Source organism: Lampetra planeri, chromosome 41 (assembly GCF_965212315.1).
Source record: "Lampetra planeri chromosome 41, kcLamPlan1.2.h2, whole genome shotgun sequence".
In the NCBI taxonomy this organism is placed as follows: Eukaryota; Metazoa; Chordata; class Hyperoartia; order Petromyzontiformes; family Petromyzontidae; genus Lampetra; species Lampetra planeri.
Window position 1 is genome coordinate 9,932,452 of NC_136147.1, and position 25,106 is coordinate 9,957,557.

Genomic DNA, 25,106 nt, shown 5'->3' on the forward strand with positions numbered 1-25,106 from the left:
TTGCAGGATCTGTCGTGTTTCTAACCGTGGGGTGTCGCGGTTAGAAACGTTTATACAAAGCAACCGGCCGACGCTTGACCGGGGGGTTACGCAGTTGAAAGAGAAGTGGTATAGAGATAATTGCACGGGAAAATGTTGAGAAATTACAACCAGGCTGAGAATATCTTTGTAATTAACAATGTGCTTTTGTTTCGTTTTACCTCCCACACCACCCTCCAGTTTGAAATCTTGCCAGTAACAATTGTCTCAATTTATTTTCTGGGTGCAATTGTCTCCTGGAAAAGGGTATCATGGAAATAATGGAGGATGGTGAAATGAGTCTCGTTTTCATCCACCAGACATTTGCCTTTGCACAATGTATATTTATTTGTCTCGTTCCCTAAGGTTATTCCGATTGCGCCATTGGCGTCGCGTCGCCACCAGAAAAATAATCCACTTGGAGCTCCCGCAGAGCAGTGCGACCTTTTGTATTAGAGGACTGCCCGCGGAAGCAGATACCTACCTCTGAGAACCACAGTGACCTTCTGTCCACACAGTAGAGGGTAGCACTCCCCACTCACTCTCTATATGAGAGTGAGGTTCGTTGTAGGGCTAAACAGAAGTTTTAATTCTCGGAGCTGGAATTTTTCCCAAATTAAGTGCATTGCGCTTTTATAATTAATTTTATTTAAATGCATTCATCTTCCGGATGACTATGAGCAGATCACCCAGAAATGCCCGATAGCGTCAGATTTCAAAAGCTAAGAAAAGTTGAACCTGGATAATGCTTGGATGGGCAGTCAACATGTATTAAAATGGATGTTGTAGGCTGTTGCAAGGCAACAATGTGGGCAGTAGAGGACAGTGCAGCGACATCCGTCGTTGTACCGTACCTCTCTGCTGATTTATTCGCTCACCGTGTTCACCAATCCACACTGTTTAGCGTGGCGAAGTATTTTCAAATAACCCCCACGACTCTCACGGTGTGGGGAGGTGCCATCATCCAGCAGTGGATCGACAACTGTGCTGCGCGTGTACATCATTATGATGTTATCCACGCTCTCTTCATCTCACGGGAATGTCACAGATGATGTCTTCAAAGAGCCTATAGCAGGTTGCGAGTAAGATATTCCAGTCATTACTGTCAACACCGCTCTCATTTCCACAGATTGGTGAGTAGCAAATCAATTTTAAACATAACTCATTTATTTCAATTAAACATAGCAAGCACTTTTCTTAATTTGCAGATGGAGTCAATTATGATTTTTTTTTTACGTCTGAATGTAAATATCCTGCATCGGAGGTGTCTGCGGCAGAGCTCCACAGCTCCTTGTGAGATTATGTGCGAGTTCAAATCCCATTCGGTGCTGCTACCATGCCCATCATCCCTGCGGCGTCGATGAAACGAGGCATTTGCTTTGTGCAAATGGCGCAATGATTCCTACGTATAGACCCGTCCACGGCATAGGAATTGGAATTGACGAGACTGACTTGGGTTACCCATGCAGATGTAATCTAATTTACAGCCCCACTGCTGGATGAAGGCCTCCCTATTACGTGACAGTCATGGGAGTTGTTTGACCATACTTCACCACACTGGTCACTGGGTTGGTGAAGGTGAGGGGGTGTGTGGTAGCCAGGATTGGTTCAGATATCACCTGCCACTGATGTTGTTAGCCTTGGTTTTGAGTCGAACTCGATTACTCAGTGCCCAAACCCAACGCGCCACCATTCCAGCAATGCAGATGAGCAGCGCCAAATGCTCGGCAATGATAAATCCACTGCTGGATGATGAACTGCACAATCAGGCCACTGTCTCTCACATGTAACCATTAATATTTAATGGACATTGCTTGGCAGCCTTGCAACCTCTGCAGTTTTAAAGAGTGGTGCGAGCATTGCTTGTGCACTAACCTTGGAGATTAAGTCTCATAAGATTGAGTTAACAACTTAAGAGGGGGGGGGGGACAAAAAAAAACAGGCAAGTTCTGGTTATTGCTGATGATACAATTTCGCAAGGTGTACCTTTGTACGTTTCATTCTGCTTCACGTAGTGTGACGGTCGTCTTCTGTTCACAGGTGCAAAACTGCGCATGTGTGAGGAGCCAACCGAGTTGGCTTAAATGCTCCGCCGCAGGTTTCCCGATCTCTCAGTGCACCGAACAAAACTTAGCATGTACTGGCAGGACCACATGTCTGAACGTCATGGTGTCACACGTACAGATGTTATGACACCTCACTAATCTTCATCTCTTCTGGAGCTCTCATCTTGCTCTCTTGTTTTCTCGTGTTCATTTCACTCGTCTGTGTACCCCCTTTGTCCCTGTGAGTCTCAGCCAGCCAAATCTCCCTTGTGGGGCACTCCATGAGTTGTCAGCGTCCATGTGCTGCCCGTGTGCCTCCAGTTGAAGAGCCCAGTCTTTGTGCAACTGATGGCCGCTACTTGGTAGCTGAGGAGCTCCTGCAGACGTGTTTACGAGCAGCCTTAATTCCCCTCGTGAAGCTGGCCACTCATCAGCTATTCAATCAATTTCCACTTAAAATGAATTGTCGGGGGACTGGTGGGGGTGGGGGGGCCTGTACGGCCACGTATTGTTGCACCACTGCTGGATGAACGTTTCTCGACGCGGTGCGGGCCATCGGGGTTAATTGGCCATGCTTCACGATGCCGGTCCGTGCGGGTTGGTGAAGGTTGGGAGCATTGACGCGGGATCACGTGAGAGCATCGTACAGGGCAGCGATGGATTGTGCTCCGTTGCCTTGCAGCCCCAACGCTGTGACCAGATAATCCATAATCCACTCCGTCTCGTCAGATCGTGCAAGCTAAGCAGGCGTTGAACCTGAATGGTGGTTGGTGACCAGCATGCACAAATAGGAAATCGGTGAAAAAGAGCTTTATAGCTCATCGGATTCCTCCAGTATAAATACATATGATTCTGGTTTGTTATAGGCTGCTAAAAATGTGTCAATCTGATTTTTTATAAGGCATCTCAACCCACTTGAAAGCTGCACATTCATAATCATCTTCTTGAAGAATTGTACTGTTGTTGATAGCACAGTTTTTTCTCTCGAAATGACCTCAGGATTTTGATGTGCGTATTACTTTTCGGTCCGTGATAATCTCGAGAGAATATGGCAAGGGTTATAATTGAGATGCAGCCACGTTCATTTACCTGAAAAAGTCATCATCGTTAATCAATATCTCTCTGCAGGTCTCTGCTGTCTTTGTTGACTATTCGTTATAATTGAAATGGTAAATAAAAACAAATTGACATATTTCAACCCCAACCTATTGGCATCCCATTAAGCCCCTCGCCTCGATATTAATAGGGGGATTGATCCCCAGAGATAATTTAATGGTGACTAATGCAATTGATTTATTTTAAATGGACGATTATTACAGGAATTTAGAGCGATAGGCATGGAGTTTATGAAGTGGGCTTGGTGAAACCTCATCCACAAGGGCTGATCATCACTCACCTCTTCTCCCTTTCGATGTATCATCGGGGCCCATCCTCACGTCGCAGTGATGGCTGGGAACTTGAATACCACTTTGGGCTAAGTCACCGGCGGGGCAGGTTAGCTCATTCATAAAAAAAAAAACCTTGCAGTAAAAATTAGAAGAAAAAACGAATAATACGTATTTGGTGCCATTCAACAGTAATTGTCCGTAGGTTGAGAAAATGTTTATTTTATGGAATAGGTTAATGGTTTCATATACATACGTGCACACCAAACTGTGTCCATCCCACAGCGCCCTGGTAATAGCTTGCCATGCTACGGCGCTATTATTATTATTGTGGAAAGGTCAATTTGTCAAGTCCGATACCACCGCAGTATTTTATGAGCACTTGTCCCTTATCAAGGAAGGCCGACAATCCGTTTTCTGTGTGGATTACAGCCTTAATTGGTTGACATGCTATTGCCCGATTAAAGAGACACTTGATGATTACCCGCAGTTTTAGTGTAAGATGTACGCCTGAAGTTGTGGAACTCTCTTGTGGAGAGCAGTTGATGAATACATGTGTGCTGACACTCTTGATGAGCACGATGTAAGGCACGTCCAGCATGATTGGATTTCTGGGTTAATGTCCAGGGCTTACAGAGGCCCGACTCCTCTCTTTCAAAGACACAAAGCAATGATTTCCCGTATAGTCTTTAACAGATTGTTGGTGCAATGTGCTGTTAGCCAGCATCTTTGGTTGGCTGGCTGGCTGGCTGGCATGGCACGAGGGCTTGTTAGCCAGCACCATGCCCAGCCACCTTTGTATCCCCAGTTCTGATATTTACACACCGCACCAAGTGCTCATTGAACCCGTTCAGATAATCGTCACCGGTATTTGCCGTGAGCGGGAACTGAACTCGGGTCTGCAGGTTCCATAGCACAGCGTGCAAAACCACGGCACTTGCTCCCCATCTAACACGCACATGCAAAACAATCACCAGACCTCTGGTAATTTATAATTATTTTATTTTCCTTAAGACCAGGTGAGACTTGTCTTTGCGATTGCTGCAAAATATTTTTTTAAAAATAAACACTTTTTTTATGAACGCCAAAAGTGGCCTAATATCTTCTCTCTATAAAATAAGTCTTGAACCCAATGGCGGACAGGATAGCGGTCGTCGTTTTTTGTATTATTCTTTGGTTCGTTCGGTAAAGTCATGTGGTTTTCCCACCTGATGATGATAGCTTGTGTTGCGATTGAAACGTCGTGATTTAATTTATTTAATTTTATTCCTACGTGACTTTACCGAAAGAACCAAAGAATATGGATCCCTGCAGTCACGAAAACTTCAAATCTAGATTGGTTTTTGTATTATTTACCCCTCACAGTGAAACTCTTTCCTTGCAATAAACAGCATCTCCCTTTCAACATGCCACTCTCGCTTAAACACTAAGAGCAAATAGAGAGCAGTGATATTCTGAATTCCAAAAATTATTGACTGCGCCGAAAATAACTCGTCCATATATATAAAAAAAGAGAAATACCGCAAATGAAATAAATAAACATAAAATAGCCTCGGCCTTCGTAGCGGTGCCTCTCGAGGGATTTGTGCATTTCTCGTGTAAAACATGTTCTTTGTGTTTACTCAGTGTGACTGATTTGCCCCTAATTAAGTTTTGAATGTAAAAAACACGCTGACCTCTTCTTCACAAGTTTTCAGAAGTGGATTTGTTTTCTTTCAAAAAAGTAAAGTAGCAAACGTAATATCAATTGCACGATACGGCCTCTTGGTGAAATGTGCTAATCATCATTGTCATAACCATCATCATCATCAGTCAGGAGCAATTCAATGCTAGATTAAGGCTTCCCCAAGCCAAATATCATGTAACAATCCACCTAGCACCTGTACACGAGCTGATTTCATTGTTCCATCTCCGCTGTGGCCGATTTTCTCAGGCCTGTTACAATGTGACAAGTGCATTGTTTGGCTCCACTCGCAGATATTTCTACTCCACGGTAATTTTCTGAAACGGCAACGTATTCTGTCTCTCGATACACACTCATATATATGTTTTGTCGGTGTAAACATTTTCCAAAGCACCCCATGCTCCAGAGAATTACTTAATGGCAATCAGTCGGTAAATGACAATCTCAGTTGCGCGTTGGCTTCATATTTTTATCGTCGACGGCGCCACAGCAAAATCACTGGTTGCGGCAATTTCTCCACCCCGCACCCACCCCCCTGTGGACCCTCACTGTGGAATTTACCGCATTGTTTAAACGAGGGAAATTGAAAATAATGGGACTTGACAATCTCAAAACGCGATTGCACCTTGGCAGTGACAGAAAATCAGTGTCCTAATGTATGGCGCGGAGAATTCGCGCAACACAGATGGCCCCGCGGTGGCCTAATTTAGCTGTGGGGGGGCGGCACAGCTACTCCGTAGCCTTCCGCCGTGATGCCGGTTGTGCCGTGAGTGATGGCCCTCTCGCAGCTGGGCTCGTTTAGCCGGTTGACGTCGGTGGCGGCGATGCCTTGGCCTGGCGCTCGGTGCCGTGAGTCGCGGGTTCGAATCCGGCAGGGCCGCCATGGTTGTTTACAGTCGTGTGCATTAACCGTAGAATACTAAGAGCTGCATGCTGCGTGGTGGATGTTAAAGACCCCCATGACATCATGGTCGAAATCGGGCCAATTTGTTATTTTACCAGCAAAATGTTTCGAGACATTGGCACCTACTGCGAAACTGCTGCAGTCTTCTCATCTGTACCACACGGCATCTTCCTTCCTTGATCACCTTACGCTGTAAGAACGGCGCGGATAACAAATGTATTCATAATTTGATTCGACAATAACTAACTAACCCCAGTTTCTGCAGTTTATAGTGATGATGGACTTGCAATGAATGAATGTGCAGAATATGGCTTTGACTTGCTGAGCTGATGACTTGGACTAAAATAATCTACACAGTGGTGCAGCGGTGGTGCAGTGGTCAGTTCGCGACTCCATGAACCCATTGACCTTAGGTCGATTCTGGGCTGAAGCTAACATTGGTTTTGACCGATATCTGAACCAATCCAGCGCTTATAGACCAGCGTGGTGATGTATGGTCAAACAAGTCACCAAAACCGACACGGCATGGGGAGGCCTGCATCTAGCAGTGGATTTACTAAGGTGGTGTAAGTTATGTCAGTGGATTTTAAGTAGTTAAATAGAGCTATCCGCCTGGTTTGTAACTTACAGACTCCCCATTGACTACATCCAACTTGGACCCATGTCTCACAGAAGATGGCCCTTGCCTTTTAACATTTGCAGTTCATCAGCATTTGTTGACGCAAGCCTAGCCCTGCTGATGAGACTACGTATGTCGATACCGGTCCAGGTTTTGTTTGTATTGAACCATTGCTGCTGAAATTATGTACTCCCTAGAAAGCCATGTGGCTGATGGCATGTGTAGAAAATATATTTCATAATAGTTTATTTTTGGAATGACAGACGTTTGGAGGGAGTGTATTTGTTGATTTGGCCCCAATGTAGAGTCCGTGCTTGGTCGTTAGCTGCGTCTTCGGTCCTCGTCAACGTGGCACCGGGAGCGTCGCCCCGATTGACGGAGTTGGCCGTTGGCACCGTGCTATTCGGATGACGGACGCGGCACGCATGACCCCCCCCCCACCTCGCGACGTTCGTCCAAGACCATCGCACATTCCGTCGCTTTGTGGGCGCGTCACGGCGACGCACCTGCTAGTGCTGTACGCATCCAAACGAACGAGGGAGACGAATCGTGCATGTGACACGGAGCACTCTGAAATGCATTGGTCCTTGCTCCAAGTTGTAATTTAGCGAGCCGCACCGCGACACGATGTTACATGGCGCAGGATGCGTGATGTCACGCTTCGTGACGACGCGGGGAGGCGGGTGCGTGTGGCTTGTTGCATCAACGCCCTAACACGCTTATATCCGCTTCACCCCGGGGTCTTCTGCCACTAAGGGTGGCCGTTTTTTTTTATTAACGCGTGAGTCCCCTAATAGTCGCGCAATTTCACACCAACATTTCAATGATATTGTGTCGTCTTCACGAAAGTTACCACGACCCCATGTAGCAGACAGACGGAGCTAATGCATTTAAAGTTCAGCTTAGCTAGAAATAGTTAAAAAAGGGGCACTGGCCTTTCTCTCAAATCCTCGAGCACCTCGCCCTCGCAGTACTGGCAAGACCTCAACCCCGGTCCTCACATTCACTGCGAGTGGCTCTCAGGGATCTGTCCTGGGTTGTGTCCTGTTACCAGTCTACAATTGGTCATATATTCAATAGTCACAGGATAAACAATCACTCTTACCTCTGACACTCATTTATAATTGACTAACCTCCGCTCATGGCCGACTCAACCTGGCCAATTGTACCTCAACCTTACAGTCAATCAATCAATTTGTATTTTACTTGCCAATATCACCCTGAATAAAGTAGGCATCGGTGCACATTACAACAGAACTGGAACAGTATGGAACAACAAGAAAAAAAAACGTCATGACTTCAGCGGCTAGCAACCTGAATGGGTGACAGCACTGGATTTCGGTATCTCCTTGGACTCCTCATTCTCACAGACAACCACGTGCTCAACACAAAGACGTAATCAGCATTTGGCACGGCCACATGGCTTCCATTGCTACGCTAAAAATCTTCCACTGGCTCCCCATCGAATCACAGCACAACATCGCCATCCTATGCCATTGAGCTCTTTGTTAAAGTCTCCCACCATACCCCTCCTCTACCCTTCTCACATCACTGATTCACAGCACACCGCCACGTCCTACGGAGCCCGTCTAACAGCCTGCTCATCATACCCAGAACCAGCGCTGTCCTGGCTGAGCAGCGCTTCACCGTAGCTGCATCGGCAGCAGCCGTCTGTAACTCTCTCCCACTGCTGCGCACGCACACGCAGCAGCATCCAAGCAGCATCATCCATCTTCAAGCAGTAGCTCAAAGCTCTTATCTGTCTACACTCTCACCTGTTCAGGCTCACGCCTGTTCAGACTCTTAATTGTTCAGGTTGTTTGAGAGATTGTGAAATCTGATATTCTGCCTCCCGAGTTCTCGATGGAACATTACGTCCGATTCACGAAATAAGCGTGCATTATAAATTGTGTTTATTGTTATTATTACGGGAAAGCCATTGGAGTTATGGGTCGGGGACCATTTGACACAAGTCTATGTGATCCACCAGCCCTTGCTTCGAGAGCACTGAATCACAGGTGCGTGCGTGTCCCACACGTGGCTGCTTCGCCTTTAGCCTCTTCTGACCCACCGGCTCGCGCAACGCCAAACAATTCTCTCGTCTCGGCGTGAATCAAACCCGCAACCCTGTTAACCAGCAAACGCCGAACTGGCAGCTTAATGAGGCCCGCGCTATTGACGTTATCAATATCAGCACCCCCCACCCTGCCCCCCCCAATTATTTCAGTGGTAACAGTATAAATTGATGAATATTGACCGTGAGAAGCCATAGTTCCAGCTGTGCTGTGACCCTTGTGCCGCCCACGCGCTCGCGCACGCGGTGATCTCCGCTCGCTCCTCCGCGTCGCACGCTTCACCACACCGCTGCGACATTCAGTTGTCAGCAGAGAGGCCAAGAGCAGCAGCTGCATTGTACTTCTTTGCATTGGGGATAGCGCCTTGTCCTTGAGTCTCACCGACGGCTATTCCCCCTGCAGAGGATCTCCGCACGCGCCGCCCGTTACTTTCCATGCTGTGCGTGATTTGCCGCGAAGTTTAAAAATCTCTCGTGACGATCGGCGAGTTGAGCGACGTTAGTGACGTCACGTCTGTCCGTCCGTCCGACCTCGCGAGGTGTTTGCGCTGCCTGCTGAGAGAGTTTGGAATAGGCAACTCTCCTTTGCTTTGTGTCTTGAGAACGTGACGCTCGTGCACAATCTTGGACGAAAAAATAATTCAAATAACATTAGCACATTAGACTCGACACCCTGACATTCAATTAGGCTTGATTTAATCAGACGTGTTGAAATGCCAGCTCCTCAATCACGTGCCTCATTACATTCCTCTGTTAAACTTCCAGCTTTGTGAAATCAACACGACTTGTTATTGTGCCAAATAAAGATCGGCTCGACGATGATGGGCAGGGGGCCCTGCACGGAGAAATGTCACGATGCCGCCACCCCAGGCCTCAAAAGAGCACGCCGTCGCGCATGGCCAACCCATGGGTTTTCTTGTCGTTGCAGGAGTTTCCGATTCTGTGCCAAACGTGTCTCGGAGAAAACCCGTACATCCGCATGGTGAGTCGGCGAGAGCGTGCCGCGGGAATTGACCGCATCCACCGCCTCGCTTCTCCTTCTGAGGCGGCGTGGAGCCACCCACCGTGCAGCTGACGCATCGGCCCTGTACAGATGTGTGTCCAGCTAAACTCAAGTTTAAAGGGTATCCCTGTTCACATGAGTTTGGAGATATTTCCTTGTTTATGTTTTGACATGTCTCCTTTTCAGTTAACATCTCTGCATGGTAGCGAGATGTTAACTACCTCGCCTGGTTTTCAGGACGTCGGGGTTCGATCCCAACCCTGACACATATATATTTGGAGTTTGCATGTGTCTCTCCCCATAGTTGTGTGTATTTTTCTCCGAGTCCTCCGGTCTTTGCCTCCACATTTAGAAACATGCGTTCAGAGTATTTAGCTGCTATACATTTACATTTCGTTGAGCTATCATTTGTGACTAGGTCACTTTTGAAAAAGGGCTATATAGCTCAGTTGGCTTTACCTGGTAAAGTAAAAATAGTTTAGATTTTAACAGTTTTAGTTTCGGCGATCATGCTGTCGTTTATCCTTTTTAGCCTATGGGGTGAGAGAGGAGGGGGGGGGGCCCTTGTGACAGCTGTCCCTGCCCAGTGGAAGGTGACACGGCGCTGACTTGCAAATGGGCATTTGCTTCTCAGTATGGGGCGATGTTGCTATTGGTTATTGATGATTCAAATTTAGTCATTATTTATTTTTGCTAAGTGTATACTGGGACACATGCCCTTTTTTTCATTCAACCCATTACACTCAAACCAGGTTTAGTCACAGTTGCCTGACTGGGATTTGAACCGAGAATTTCAGCAGTGTGACTTGCATTCCCTTATCCACCTGTCCTTTCCAGCCACTTGGCCTCGTTATTGTTGTGGTTGTCATGAGCCGTTCTCAAGCCACTGCTGGACGATTGAAGTGCTCAATCAGATGGTAGTGACGTCTTGCACTACGTGGCTTCATTTCCCATCTCTACTGCTCGTGCCCCGAGTCATTTGATTGTTTTATTGCAAAGTTATTGTTTTATTGCAAAGTTAATTAATGCCATGGTGTTCTCTGTGCGTCTCTTTCAGACCAAAGAAAAGTATGGGAAGGAATGCAAAGTAAGTGCGTGATGCTCATTGTTCTCGTGGGCTTGGTGTAAGCGGTGCATTTGAACCTCGCCGTGCAGCCCAATAAAGTTCACATGTCTCATTCACGAAGCCTGGGGCACAACTCGGGCGTGCATCTAAATCGGTGTACCCACTGGGAGGTGGTCCCTCATTCACCTCTGCCACCCCCACACCGTCTGGAACTCCTTTCCTCCAGTCGTCCGTGCTGTCGCCTCTTGCCCCCATTCAAGTCCAGGCTTGAGACCTTCCTCTTCGCCCCACCCGTGACCAACTGTGCCCCTCTCTGTATAATAAATAGAGCCATGTGTTTCTGTGCTGTGTCTCGAATTGCGGTGGTGTCGAAAAACGCCCTGCAGAGGCCCGTAGACTGGCACAGAGAAGCGTAAACCAACAGAGAGACCCATAAACTCACACAGAAAGCCATAGCCTCTCAAATAGAGATCTTTAGGCTGAAATAGAGCCCTATAATTGCCTCCCCAAAATCAATATTTTCACCGTTTCTCTACAGAGTTTTGAGATTTCAAATTTAGAAGCCGCATCTTTGCACATTGTTTTGTTTATCCAAGTTGTATTGAAGTTGCCTACTGTATTCGGCTGCATTGTCCTCTTAGCGAGTGGTGATCTTCACATGATTATGGCGTGATCATCACATGATTATAGATTGATCGTCATGTGATCATGACATGATTGTCACACGATTGTCACATGATCGTCACATCATTGGTGCACGATCTTGCGTGATTGTCGCGTGATCATAACATGATCATCATGTGATCATCATAAGATATTATAATAATAGTCACGCGATTGTCACATGATTGGTGCTTGATCATCGCGTGATCGTCAAGTGATCGTCACATGATTACAGAATAATCGTCGCGTGATCGTTGCATGATCGTTGCCCGGCTCTGCCCCTCTAGATCTGCTGCCGCCCATTCACGGTGTTCCGCTACTGCCCCGGCGCACGCATGCGCTTCAAGAAGACCGAGGTGTGCCAGACATGCAGCAAGATGAAGAACGTGTGCCAGACGTGCCTCCTCGACCTGGAGTACGGTGAGTCTCAGCCACTTGTTAACGAGCCAACCAGGCGGCCAGTTGGCCCAGCCAGAGGTCCGAGACGCTGAACCGGCACCGCCGAGGATCCTGCTTCCAATCCAGGTTTTTTTTAGCCAACGCCCGTGATTAAACCAGGTCCTCAAGTGTAAGTTAACATCTCGCCGCGGTGGTGAAATGTTAACTACCTCGCCTGGTCTTGTGCAGGAGGTTGTGGGTTTGATCCTGACCCTGCTACCATTATATTTGGAATTTGCGTGTTTTCCCTGTGGTCACGTTGGCCTTTCTCCGGGTCCTCCCGTTTTTCTCTCCACATTTAGAAACATGCGTTTAGAGTATTTGGCTGCTATACATTTCCACATGATAATCCACTTCGTTGAGCTATTAATTGTGGACAGGTCGCTTATCAAAAAGCGCTTTACCTGGTAAAATAAAAAGTTTAGTAGTTAGCTATGGTGACCGGGTGTCAACCCAGTCACCATAGACCACACATAAAACATTGAGTTAAATTAGGTTTCTCTGCGTCCATGCCGCCGTCCACTGCTCACTTAGTTTATCTTAACAATTAATGATCAAATTCTGTTAGGGTCATGGGACGTCATGCAGAGAGAGTTCTTGGGACGGGCACTGTGTGTCCACCACCCCTGCCTCGTTCCTTCTGCCCACTGCCCATGAGCCTAACTGTTATCTCTGCATGTGGGGATTAATTCCAGCTCTGAGAATGAAATCCATCGCCTTGACATTCATGCGACGTACATTACTCACGGTGGCAGGGCAGGTGGGAAAGTGCTGCCTTCCTGCTGTGTGGATCAGAGGGCACTTAAAGGAATGCCAGAGGTAGCTCTATGATATACGCTTCCGCGGGCCTTTCTCCAACCACAAACCGTAGCACCCGCCGTGCTAGAGATGCGGAAGTATGCATCACACGTTATGACGTCGTGTGTACAGTGCGCAGGGACTTAAATTGAATCCTGGTAGAGAACATTGGTAGGGACTAAAAGGCGGTGGAGCATGGGGGATCGTGAGCACTGGAGTTGAGGAACCCTGCTCTAAGCGCTTGGTCACGTGTCCTCTATCATATTGGCATGCATCATTGCCTCAGTGTCGCACAGGACACAACATCCATGGGTTTAAATAAATAAACTGCAAGCAACTCTCATGGATTACTTATCTTGATTGATGGCCTTGAGCCAGCAGCGGCAATTCCACATTCTTATGGAAAAGGCCATTCTGTCCGTACGATGTTGTCTCTGTTGATTGCTCGCAATATGGTACTCATTTTGTGAGCTTTCTTTGGGATTATGGGTGCAGTTGACACTCGGCCAGAATTCGAATTGTCAACCTCCTGAATGTGCGTTGAGCATTGTAGCACAGCACTAACTGTCCCGGTGCTCTCTGAAATGCTTTGTAAAATGTTAAAATGGATTGGAGACCTGGAAAGGGATGGCAAACACTCTGCAAATCTTAGGAATGCATAGATGTGAATACAACGTGTAACGATGTAAATCTCATTAATGATTACATTCCGGCTGGCGCGTTGGGAAAGTTGTGCCCCTGATTTCATGATCGCTTCTAAGCGCTCAGTGACTGGTGAGGATTTTATAACTTATTAGGGTTTATGTTCGTGCATTAAAAAAAAGCAACTCTTGGGATGTTTGCCAGCAGTGGTATTAATGGGTTTGATGGCAGTAATAGCGATGGTTTTAAACCTGTTGCCCATGGGCGACACATGTGCTGACCGTTTCGGACGGTGGCAGTTTTGGGCTGCGACCTGTTATCCGACCGTAAGATTCAGTCGCCGAGTTTTGCGAGACTTTTCCCAAATTTGTAATGCTTCTGACACTTCCCGTTTAATTCTCTGGTCTGACACTGGTGAGACTAGGCCCTAAAGAAGGGTGTCTGGTGTAGACCAATCAGTTTCAAAGACAATGCATGTCTTATCAGAGGATGTTTTTTTGTTTGCATGTTCACAAATACGTGTGGTTAATGCAGACATTATTCCTTGACAACGGTTTATATTTGGTGTTTGAACATCTTAACACCTGTTTTATTGCCAAAAAGGGTAAAACCTATTCTTTAGCTTCTGACTCTGCGTCGCGTGAGCGAACTTAAGATGGCGTTTAAATACAGCCATCATCGGTGGCACCTTTGAGAATCTGTAGAACCAGCAAGTGGAATAGCTCGCCCCCTACGTGACCAGGGCACCAACGCATTGTGCATTGCAGCAGCCAGTAGGTCTTCAATTGGATTGAGACACCGTTAAATATAATGTAACTCAAACTACAAAGAGCTTTTAATTTGTAGAATCTCCCCATGGCTGTCTCGAATTGTCCGATACAGGTTTAGATTTGTCATTCATGAGTAAAAAAAAACTTTTAAATCGTAAAAGCCTTTAATTTAAAATCTCCGTTGGAGGTTGACTTCGCCAATTGGCTTTCTGGTGCCAACAGTGAGTTCCACTTTGTGGGGAGTGGGGGCGATGGTTACCCTGTGGATAGATTACCCTGTACCCAGAGACTCTGGAACTTCCACCACTGGCTTGGGGCTGTCACAAAGATGCGCATTGCCCTTTTGCTTATTTGAACAGGGAAACATTATAACTCTTTGGGCCTGACCACTGACCAAGCGATTAGCTGTTAGCTTAGCCACTGCTGAAGGCCACTAGCCACTACCTTGGCCAATAGACACGCCATTCGCCGCTGACTTGGGTCACTAGCCAGGCTACTCGTTAGCCCATTAGCCGCTAACTTCGCTCACTCGCCAAGACGCCACAAAGGCTACGAGACGGACCATGAACCACGATTTTAGCCACTAGCTAGGCCAGTAGCTAAGAGCTTGGCCACATACCAGGCCACTGGCCAGGCCAACACTCTCCATCACCGTGGCGCCGTTGTTTTAGGCCGGAACACGGATCCTGACCTGATTGGGCACGTAGCGGCAGTATTTGCTTTGGCACACTGCTGGCATCGGCGATAAGGAGCCGGCCGTTTTGACTGCTTCGGGAGGGCCGGCCGCTGTTAATTTATAATTGGATTCGCCCCCTAACGTGGCAGCAGTCCAGAGTCACGTGCCCCCCCCCCCCCTGCCCTTCGTGCCTCTTGAGAAAGCTTTGAAAGAGGCAGATTTCTCACGGTCAGTGAGGGAGAGAGAAGGTTGTGCATTGTACACTGGATGTAGACCACAATTTCTCCATCTGTGGTTGTTTTATAGATAGACTGGTCTCTGGCACGGCTGCGACCAATAGAGATGAGCGCTGATCCAATTTTGTTTGGGGATCACCTTTTTCTTTCAGCAGCCAATCATTCTGCAGTGCACAGATACATGAAGTACCATTTTGTGGGAAGTCATCACCCTCATTGGTCCTTTATTTAGAAGTGGGACCTTGCTTATACAGGAACAGCATATAAATGTATGTATGTAGAATTTAAAAACAACTTGACAATGATTAACTTGTATCAGGCAAAACAGGATGCCATAGTGGAAAACATGCAGCCTAATAATGTTTCCCTAACACAACTATTCAGCAGTAATCCTGCGGAAACACCGGCGCGTTGTAGATTCTTAAGAAATTTCCCGTTGTTCTGGACTCTTGAGTGTAGCAATGCACTGCCTGGAGTTCGCAGACGGTGGAAGGGGTGCTCTGTGGTTAATCAGACGCAACCTCATTTTCACAAAGGCCGAACATCGTTGGCGCCAAACTGTGGAGGAACCCTTGCTAGCTTGCGGGTATCTTTCACTTTATTCATTCGTGCACCGTGTGCACCACTTGTCTAAGTAATTTGCAACGAGCGGCACCGTCGAACTCCCAGCTCGAACGAGCAAGCATCGGTGCTCGTCTCTGTTTGAAGTGGTGGAAGTTCCACATTGATATGGCTGGGGCCAGTCTATCTGTATGAAGACCACCGATGAAGTTTCGCAAAAGTGTCACCGCATCCAACGTGCTTGCGCCGGAGCCGCCCAGAGCCACATATATTTGCAAATCAATGTCGACCGTAAAACAAAAAAAAGGAACCGGGGCGTGCATTTGCCCTGACACGCTCGGGTTAACGAGCTGGGAGCTTCACCAGAAGAGTTGCCGGCTCGTTAAGCATTTCCGGCTTTATCGGAGGGCTCCCTGCAGCAGCGTGTGGGGGCCGGTGTTAGGTTGCGCACGCTCTTTGCTCCAAGCTCTTTGTAATCGGAGCTGGCCGCGTGTTTTTAAGTTTAGCAGGTGTGTAGCTCGGCTATGCTTTGGGTAAGAGTGTTAAGGATTATGGCACCGCAGCGAGCGGTGATCGTTGCTTGGTGGGAATTGCTGTCCCCTACAGGAGCAGTAGGGGGTGCTGTTTCCTGGGTTCAGGGAGTGAGGCACTTATCCCCTCTGGGTGTCTCAGTGAGACTCTCTCCCCTCTGGGGGTCTCAGTGAGACTCTCTCCCCTCTGGGTGTCTCAGTGAGACTCTCTCCCCTCTGGGTGTCTCAGCGGAGACTCTCTCCCCTGTGTATGTCTCAGTGAGACTCTGTCCCCTCTGGGTGACTCGGTGAGACTCTCTCCCCTCTGGGTGACTCGGTGTGACTCTCTCCCCTATGGGTGACTCAGTGAGACTCTCTCCCCTCTGGGTGTCTCAGTGAGACTCTCTCCCCTCTGGGTGTCTCAGTGAGACTCTCTCCCCTCTGGGTGTCTCAGTGAGACTCTCTCCCCTCTGGGGGTCTCAGTGAGACTCTCTCCCCTCTGGGTGTCTCAGTGAGACTCTCTCCCCTCTGGGTGTCTCAGTGAGACTCTCTCCCCTCTGGGTGTCTCAGCGGAGACTCTCTCCCCTGTGTATGTCTCAGTGAGACTCTGTCCCCTCTGGGTGACTCGGTGAGACTCTCTCCCCTCTGGGTGACTCGGTGTGACTCTCTCCCCTCTGGGTGACTCAGTGAGACTCTCTCCCCTCTGGGTGTCTCAGTGAGACTCTCTTCCCTCTGGGTGTCTCAGTGGAGACTCTCTCCCCTCTGGGTGTCTCAGTGAGACTCTCTCCCCTCTGGGTGTCTCAGCGGAGACTCTCTCCCCTGTGTATGTCTCAGTGAGACTCTGTCCCCTATGGATGTCTAAGTGAGACTCTCTCCCCTCTGGGTGTCTCAGTGAGTCTCTCTCCCCTCTGGGTGTCTCAGTGAGACTCTCTCCCCTCTGGGTGTCGCAGTGAGACTCTCTCCCCTCTGGGTGTCGCAGTGAGACTCTCTCCCCTCTGGGTGTCTCAGTGAGACTCTCTCGCCTCTGGGTGTCTCAGTGAGACTCTCTCCCCTCTGGGTGTCTCAGTGAGACTCTCTCCCCTCTGGGTGTCTCAGTGAGACTCTCTCCCCTCTGGGTGTCTCAGTGGAGACTCTCTCCCCTGTGTGTGTCTCAGTGAGATACTCGGCATGTCTCGGTGTCTCAGTGAGACTCTCCTTCTTTCTCCCTCTGGGTGTCTCGGTGAGACACCCACTCTTCTATCGTTTCTGCTCAGCGGTTCCCTTCAGCTCCGATGTGGTTTCCCTTTATGTATGTGTGTTCCTTCCTAAGTCTTTGTATTGTACAGAGACGGTGCACATGAGTTACCGTTCACTTTGCCAGATTACTCTTGCAAATGACTCATCTGGCTCTCTTTGAATTCTCAGCTGGTTTAACAAATTCACCAGATACTTGGTTGATCTCGAACGCTGATGGGTGCCGCCGTGCGCGCGTGCTGCTTCTTTCCAGGTCTGCCTGTGCAGGTTCGAGACTCGGCCCTGGCCCTCAAGGACGAGATGCCCAAGTCGGACGTCAACAAGGAGTACTACACGCAGAACATGGAGCGCGAGGTATGTATCTTGTACTTCTTTCTCACTGTGCGTAGCCAGTTTAACACATAGGCCTTCACGACCAATATCATCCATTATACAGGTTTTTTGAGTTACATCATGATGTAACCCAAAAAACCTGAATTATGTGCGTTGCCAACTGCACTAATCGGAGGTAGCCCTCAGGGCGAGACCCACAAGCCCCGTGGCCCATGCGACCTCCGACTCTGCTGTTCGTTTATTATTAATGCGGGTCTTCATCAAAATACATTGTTGTACTGCGCTTCTATGCTCCCCACCTTTAACAACTCATGTGGTGAAGTACGGTAAAATGTAACGCATTGTACATTAATATAACGTTTTACTCCAATCAGGTGGTTTGTAACCAATGAGGTTCGCTACTCTATTAACGAATGTTTTTCTTTATTTGCTCGATTTGCCCTGTTTGCCTTGTGTGTGCCACCCTGTCTCGTTATATATATAAATCACAAGTGACGGAACATACGCGACTTGGTGTGTCCATCTTGCGCGTAACGATCTCGTCGTCACCCGATGAACTGACGCGCCGCCACACGGCCGTTACGGGGAACACGGTGACAGTGCCTCCGCCCTTCTCTGTGACCCTGCGACCCCGCGTGGCAGATCCAGAACTCTGACGGCACGACGCCCGTGGGCTCGCTGGGCAAAGCGCAGGCGCCCAGTGACATGCTGCTCAAACTGGCGCGCACCACGCCCTACTACAAGCGCAACCGCCCGCACATCTGCTCTTTTTGGGTGAAGGGCGAGTGCAAGCGCGGGGAGGAGTGCCCCTACCGGTGAGTGCCGCCCGCGTGGCTACGACGGGCAAGAGCGGTTGGGCTTAAACAAAAAAAGTGACGAGTTTTCTCTTGAGTTGGCAATCGAGTGCATGCCTGTGCATTGAGCGGTGGCGCAGTGGTTATTGCACCGCACTACGAACCCTGCGACCCGAGTTTGATTCTCACTCGCGACCAAGAACATTTGAGCAGGTCCCGTGCCCTCCCCTAGGTTGACTCGGCCGTAAACGAGTACTTGGTGCAATGTGTAAACACCAGCACTGGGTAGCTATAGGCGGCCGTGCGTGGTGTTGACCACCCATCCCCTCGTATGTCGTTCCGGCCTTAATAGGTGCTCACTAACAGGCTGAATACGGTGGTTCTTCATGCCGCGCGTGTGCCCGCCACATGCTCCCCCCACAGGCATGAGAAGCCGACGGATCCGGACGACCCCCTGGCTGACCAGAACATCAAGGACCGCTACTATGGCATCAACGACCCCGTGGCCGACAAGCTGCTGCGGCGTGCGTCCAGCATGCCGCGCCTCGACCTGCCCAGCGACCGCACCATCACCACGCTCTACGTGGGCGGCCTCGACGACTCCATCGGAGAGACGCAGCTGCGGTCAGTCGCTCGCTCCCACTCCACCAACGTGTCCCCATGTGGTCCACCATCCTCCCTTCCTCTCTTCTCGCCCACTACTCCGCCCGGCACTCTCACCTCCGAGCACTCCCGTCAACCAGTCCCACACAATCTATCTGCCTCCCTCTGCTCTCTCCCGCTCCACCTCCCTTTCCTATCTCCCCCTCCACCTGATTATCTGTCTCCTATCTCCCACTCTACGCCTGCCACACTCTCCTCTCAATTAATTCTCCTCTCAATTTATTGAGAGGAGAGTGTGACATCACTGCCTTCGAGCCATATCCATTGCCCTTGATGTGTTGAACTTTCGCATTCATTAAGATCTTTTTAGGGTGACTTGAAGAAAGGTGCTCTATAGATGTAAAATAATATAATAAGAAGGAAGAGTTATAAACAGTCTTCATCCTCACGATACAATATGTTTATTATTTGGCCTGCATTTTCCATTCAGCTTTTGCTCTTTGGGTAAAATAATTTGTCAATAGGTATTGGGCTTTACCTTTCAATCTGAACGGGCACTCATGTGGTTGGAGTACCTGACTTGCATTAAAGAGCCGACCTCCAAACCATGGACCGTTTTCCTTCGCACTGCCCGGGTTATTAGGCATGAAGGCGGCTCTCAGATGGATTTATTCACAGTTCACCAACTCTCAGACTCTGCAATGGAGTGGCCATATCTCCATAGACTCCAAGCGAGTCTCTCGTCATTGGCCGTACTAAAGAAGATTGCAGGGTGAAATCCGGGTGAGGATTCAATGATTTGCAGGGGCCGTGGGTTCTCCGCTCACCTGCCCCTCCACTGAGAGACGGAGGGCGTCGGTGCTGAGTTATCACGGTGGCTTTTGTCGTGCACAGGAACCACTTCTACCAGTTTGGGGAGCTGCGCAGCGTGACGGTGGTGCCGCGCCAGCAGTGCGCCTTCGTACAGTTCACGACACGGCACTCCGCCGAGCAGGCGGCCGACAAGTCCTTCAACAAGCTCATCATCAACGGGCGGCGCCTCAACATCAAGTGGGGCAGGTGGGTCGCGCCGCCTACTCCGGCATGTGCCACGTCATGGTCGCATGATCTCCCCCCGGCCTTGTCCCCGGACTCTGCGGAACTCCGCTCGAGTTCGCCACCGCGCAGGCCCTTTGCGCTCGGGCTGCGTCACTCTCCTGACTTGCGTATTTTTTGGGGTCCTGCTGCCGTGTGTTTGTGCTTTGCGGCGCGATGGCCGACGGTTCTCCCCACGTGTTGTAGGAGCCTCTTCAGGAACTGAATTCGGAGAGAATTGGACAACCGTGCCGAGCAGGACTGTCCGAAAAAAATTGTGATATTCATCGAGTCTTTTCTGGATCTATAACAAACACATGCCAGGATAGAACACGTAACAGGTTCTGTTACTTTTTCTTGTGTTTTAAAGCACTCTTTGTAAATAGTAAAATGTTTAATTGACACGCAGTGCATTAAAACCGACACATTTACAATTGTTGGCGCAGGGTCATCCGTAACTGGTGTGTATGACAGTTAAAGATGTTACCTGCTTAGATAAAGGATGTCGGCGTAATTGAATTTACACAATGTTGTGTGGAGAAGACTGCGGGGGCTGGTTAGTGTCGTGCTCAGGTGACTGTGGTGATGGGCCCCTGGTCCTGGTCTCACATTCGGAAGAGAAAATGAGTCCCATTGGGCCCATTTTCTCCTCCTGTTTCACCTTCAGGTTGATGGATACAAATCTTAATCTACTGTTCCACAAGACCGCCCGGGCTTTTCACGTGAACGCGCTTACAGACGCGCGAACACTGATGCGACAGACGTCGTCAACGGCCGAGAAAGATTGCGCATCCACATGCCATTAGCATCTGTTAATTAACACGCGCTACATGTTGACGACTTTCTTGCGAAACCGCGAGCTGGAATTGTCGTGCGTTCGTTCACATTCCTGAAGTGCTAAAACTATAAAACTAAACTTTTTTATTTTACCAGGTAAAGCCCGCTGAGCTATTAGCTCATTTTCAGAAGTGACCTGGCCACAATTGATAGCCCAATTAAGTGGCTTATCATGTGGACATTTCTAGCAGCCAAATACTCGTAAGCTCTAAGCGCACGTTTCTAAATGTGGTGGGAAAAAACAGAGGATCCGGGGAAAAATTCACGTGACCACGGGGGGAGAACGTGCAGACTCCAAATATACAGCAGGCGTCAAGGTCGAGATCGAAACCACGACCTACTGTTCTAGATTTTAAGCTTTCGTGACTGCAATGATTCATATTCTTAGGTTTTTTCGGTAAAGTCACGTAGGTAAAAACATTAAAAAGTAAAATTAAATAAAATAAAAATAAAAATCACGACGTTTCGGAGGCAACACAAGCTTCCGTCTGCAGGTGGTAACTCCTGCAATCTCTCATTTACTTGATACAGCTGTCGTGGCTGTGACGGTACCACCTGAAGACGGAAGCTTGTGTTGCCTCCGAAACGTCGTGATTTTAATTTTATTTTATTTTACTTTTTAATGTTTTTACCTACGTGACTTTACTGAAAAAACCTAAGAACACGACCTACTGTTTTCCAGGCGAGGTAGTTAACATCTTGCTGCCGCTTTGTGGCAGCACCGCAGTTTAATACGCGGCCGCAATCGATGAAGCGCTGATGCTGCAGAGCCGTCCTGTCAGCTGGAGAGCGTCAATAGCACGTTCATTATTCTTAGATTTGTTTTTTACCATAGTTGCTGAGTCCAGGCCCCAAGGCCCAAAACGCCGAGTGGCCGGCAACAGACGGCATACTCTTGCAGGGTTTAATCGTCAGCAGTTGATACGCGACGATGCCGCTCGGCGAAATGTTCGCTCCGCTGCGTCACGAGCAGGCAACATCCCGCGGTGCGGGCGCTCATTTACATACTTTTCTTTGCCGAGTGAGCGGGAGCGGTGGCGCAGCAGTTGGCGCACTCCACTGTGAACTCTGTGACCTGGGTTTAAATTCCAGCCAAGGCTAACATCAGTGGGGGTGATGTTGTGGCCAACCCACACTGAGCAGTGGAAACAAACACGTGTGTGTGTGTATTGTGATCTGGTGTGCGATAGTGTAGCGGTTAGTGTGCTGCGCTACAAACCCAGCGACCCGATTATTTGAAGCGGTCCTGGGCCTCCCCAGGTCGACTCGGAGTACCTCGTGTGATGTGTAAACATCGCCACGAGGTGGCTGGGCGTGGTGTTGGCCACACACTCCCTTGTGTGCCGTGGCGGCCTTCATAGGTGAAGTGTGTACGCTGGTTGTGTGTGTGGTTAGGCTGTCAAATGCTTGACCATTGTCTAGTGCCGCCGGCGTTGTGAGCCCACTAACCTGGTTTCCATCCTGAGCCCTACCCAACACCATTGGCAATTGGTGTGTGTGTGCTTGGTATGGGTGCCTCTAAGGTTGACTTTGCAAAAAGTCAGCACATAGCTACTACTTATTTTAGATCGGTTGCTTGCAGTGCTGGCCACTTCACCCTTTCTTAATGCCTCTTTAACTGCACTTGCCTCGAGCAATCGTATAGGGGTGGGGTGGGTGTGATTGTTGAGTGATTTTGTGGTGATGTTAATCTATTCGCATATCTGCATTTATAATGACGTACACTCAACTGACTTTGATATATGCAGGGCTACGTTATAGGTAGCAAGGAGGGCAGTGCAGTATAATCATCTGTTGTATTGTGCTACAATGTCTGTGCTCCCCGCCTTTACCAACTCGCACTGACCGGTGTGGTGAAGTATGGTCAAATAACCACTGACCCGCACGGTGTGGTGAGGGCCATCATCCAACAGTGGATTTACAATGAGCTGTACATGTCGAGAAAGGTGTAGTGCTGAAAATGCTTGTTTATGCAACTGCTGGCGTAAGAGCTTCCAGTAAAGCAAACTTGGCCTACTCTTCTACATTGACCAGAACACGTTGGAAGAGGTGGATCTACCCACACTCTACCCCCACCACATGCAAGTGGCTCACTGGATACCCGTGGTGGCCGATGATTCTCTCCACGTGCATGTACTTACGTGGACGTACACGACCGAGTCTTGGCTTAAAACCAGACATCGAAGTGCGTGACCAGAATCCTGATGGAAAATCCTTCTGCAGTGTTGGCACAAATTTGGCTAAAGCTCTGTTGTCACCGGCGCCGGCCAAAACCGGGTTTGGTGAGACTGCTGCGACGCGGGCTCCTCGCACGATGCGAATGCGCTGACCTGCCGACCTTGGTCAGCAGAATAGCGCGCCCCGTGTGCGGGCAGGCGGGCGGGTGGGCGGGCGGGCGGCACACAGACCCCTGCAAGAGACGCAGCTCCACCCGGCGGGTGATGTATGGCGAACATGTGCCCCGGCCGTCTTGCGTCTTCCGAATGCCGCTTATTTTCGGATTCCTGCTGACTCGGGAAGGCCGATTCGTTCGGATCTTGCCCCTATTTTTTGATATCGCTGAGCGGGGCATATTTCTTGCGCTTCTCATTCCACGGAGGTGCCAAGGGGGGGAGCTAACGCTGCGGCTCTGCCGTCGCTCGCCCCCGGCCGGAGAGTGGGAAATCATCGGGCTGTTAAGTTGTCGCCATGCCGTGGTGATGTTGGCCTGACTGGGCGGCGCTGTCGGAGCGCACATGCAGTTTAAAGGTCACGAGTGAAAGTATCAGTCTCGTTCGGTGTGGTCCAATGGTCGGGCGCGGGTCCTTACAATAAAGATGTTGCTCTGCGAGTAGTCGGCAGGACCCGATGGATTAAAACCTCACACGATTCACCGATTGAAATTAATTTCTGGACCTGGGATTCGTGCTTCGAATTGTCTTCATTAGCCATGATCTATCTGCCTGTTGGATGAAGTTCCTCCCCAAGTTGTGACCACTTCTCAGTCTTGCGATGCAGCAAGCCATCTGACACCTGTACACGGGCCGGGTTAGTTTCATTGCCCTTTGTCATCGCATAATCACAAGCGGCTTTCCTTCCCCTCTTCCATCCCATACCGACCAGCATGACGAATGATGGCCAAACAACCCCCATAACCGATACGGCATAGGGAAGTCCTCATCCAGCAGTGTATTTATAAAGGGCTGTACATTATAGTTATTATTATCATAACAATAAAGGAAATTTCATGGGCAGGATTTTGAGACCGTATTAGATGTACACCATGTGCAAATGGATTTACATGAGACCCTAACGCAAGCGCTAAGGGACCAACAGGTGGCGATGGGTCTATTAGCGCGCGGTGCGGGGGGAGGGGTCCATGGAATCTGCAGCACTCTGCCCGTCTTGCGCGCCGCTGACTTGGCTTCCCCCAATCACTTTGAGCGCTCCGTGACACGGCTATCCGTCACGGGCTCTGCGGGGGAGATCGTCCTTATCAGCTGGGTGCACACTCCTAAAAAGGCCGAAAGCCACCCGTGTAGCGCGACACCGGCGGGCCGCTTGCGAATTCCCCACCGGTGGCGGCGGCGGCCGATGGCCCGGTCGCGCACGGGATCCTTGACACGACTGGCTGGTTACCGTTTATTGCTCGGCGGAAGCTGCGATGACACCGTGCGTTCCATCCCCCACAGCTTGCTGATCCCTCTGCTGCGGCTTCGTGAAATGCCCACGCGGGCTGTACCGTAACATCCTATGTCGCCCGCGCTAATTAAGACTGCGACCAAAAAATACGGGGCACACAAGCGGCGTTTTTGTAGAGCCGTCTCTTACTGTGCCCTCCGCATAGCCTCATCGTGTTCTCCAAGGAGCAGTGGTTCTCCGTGCGTCAGTCACCTGACGATATTTGTCTTGGCTCTCATTGGAGCCGTCCGAGGTTGAGTTGTTGTAAAGGGTGACCTTCCTACATCTTCATGCACATGTGCAGTCCTTTGTCAATGGACTGCTGCATGGGGATCGCCCCATGCCGTGTGTGTCGTGGGGGTTTTTGTCAGCTTACTGCTCACTGGTCAGTGGATTTTGCTGCAATGCCCTCTGCTGCTCACTCCGTAGCCACACAGCAGCCTATAATACCAGTTGTGTTTGGTGGTCATCCTTCCAAGCT

At 49.3% G+C, this 25,106-nt stretch overlaps 1 protein-coding gene across 1 annotated transcript in view; it reads left to right on the top strand.

The window, feature by feature from the left end:
- The window catches only part of RBM22 (RNA binding motif protein 22), a 40,730-nt gene that overhangs the window by 6,290 nt on the left and 9,334 nt on the right, over positions 1-25,106 (top strand). Inside the window, exons 2-8 of the mRNA XM_078613567.1 lie at positions 9,658-9,711; positions 10,790-10,819; positions 11,749-11,881; positions 17,578-17,678; positions 18,300-18,472; positions 18,875-19,075; positions 19,949-20,113. Of these exons, the coding sequence (XP_078469693.1) occupies positions 9,658-9,711; positions 10,790-10,819; positions 11,749-11,881; positions 17,578-17,678; positions 18,300-18,472; positions 18,875-19,075; positions 19,949-20,113 (857 nt within the window). The remainder of the gene's footprint in view (positions 1-9,657; positions 9,712-10,789; positions 10,820-11,748; positions 11,882-17,577; positions 17,679-18,299; positions 18,473-18,874; positions 19,076-19,948; positions 20,114-25,106) is intronic.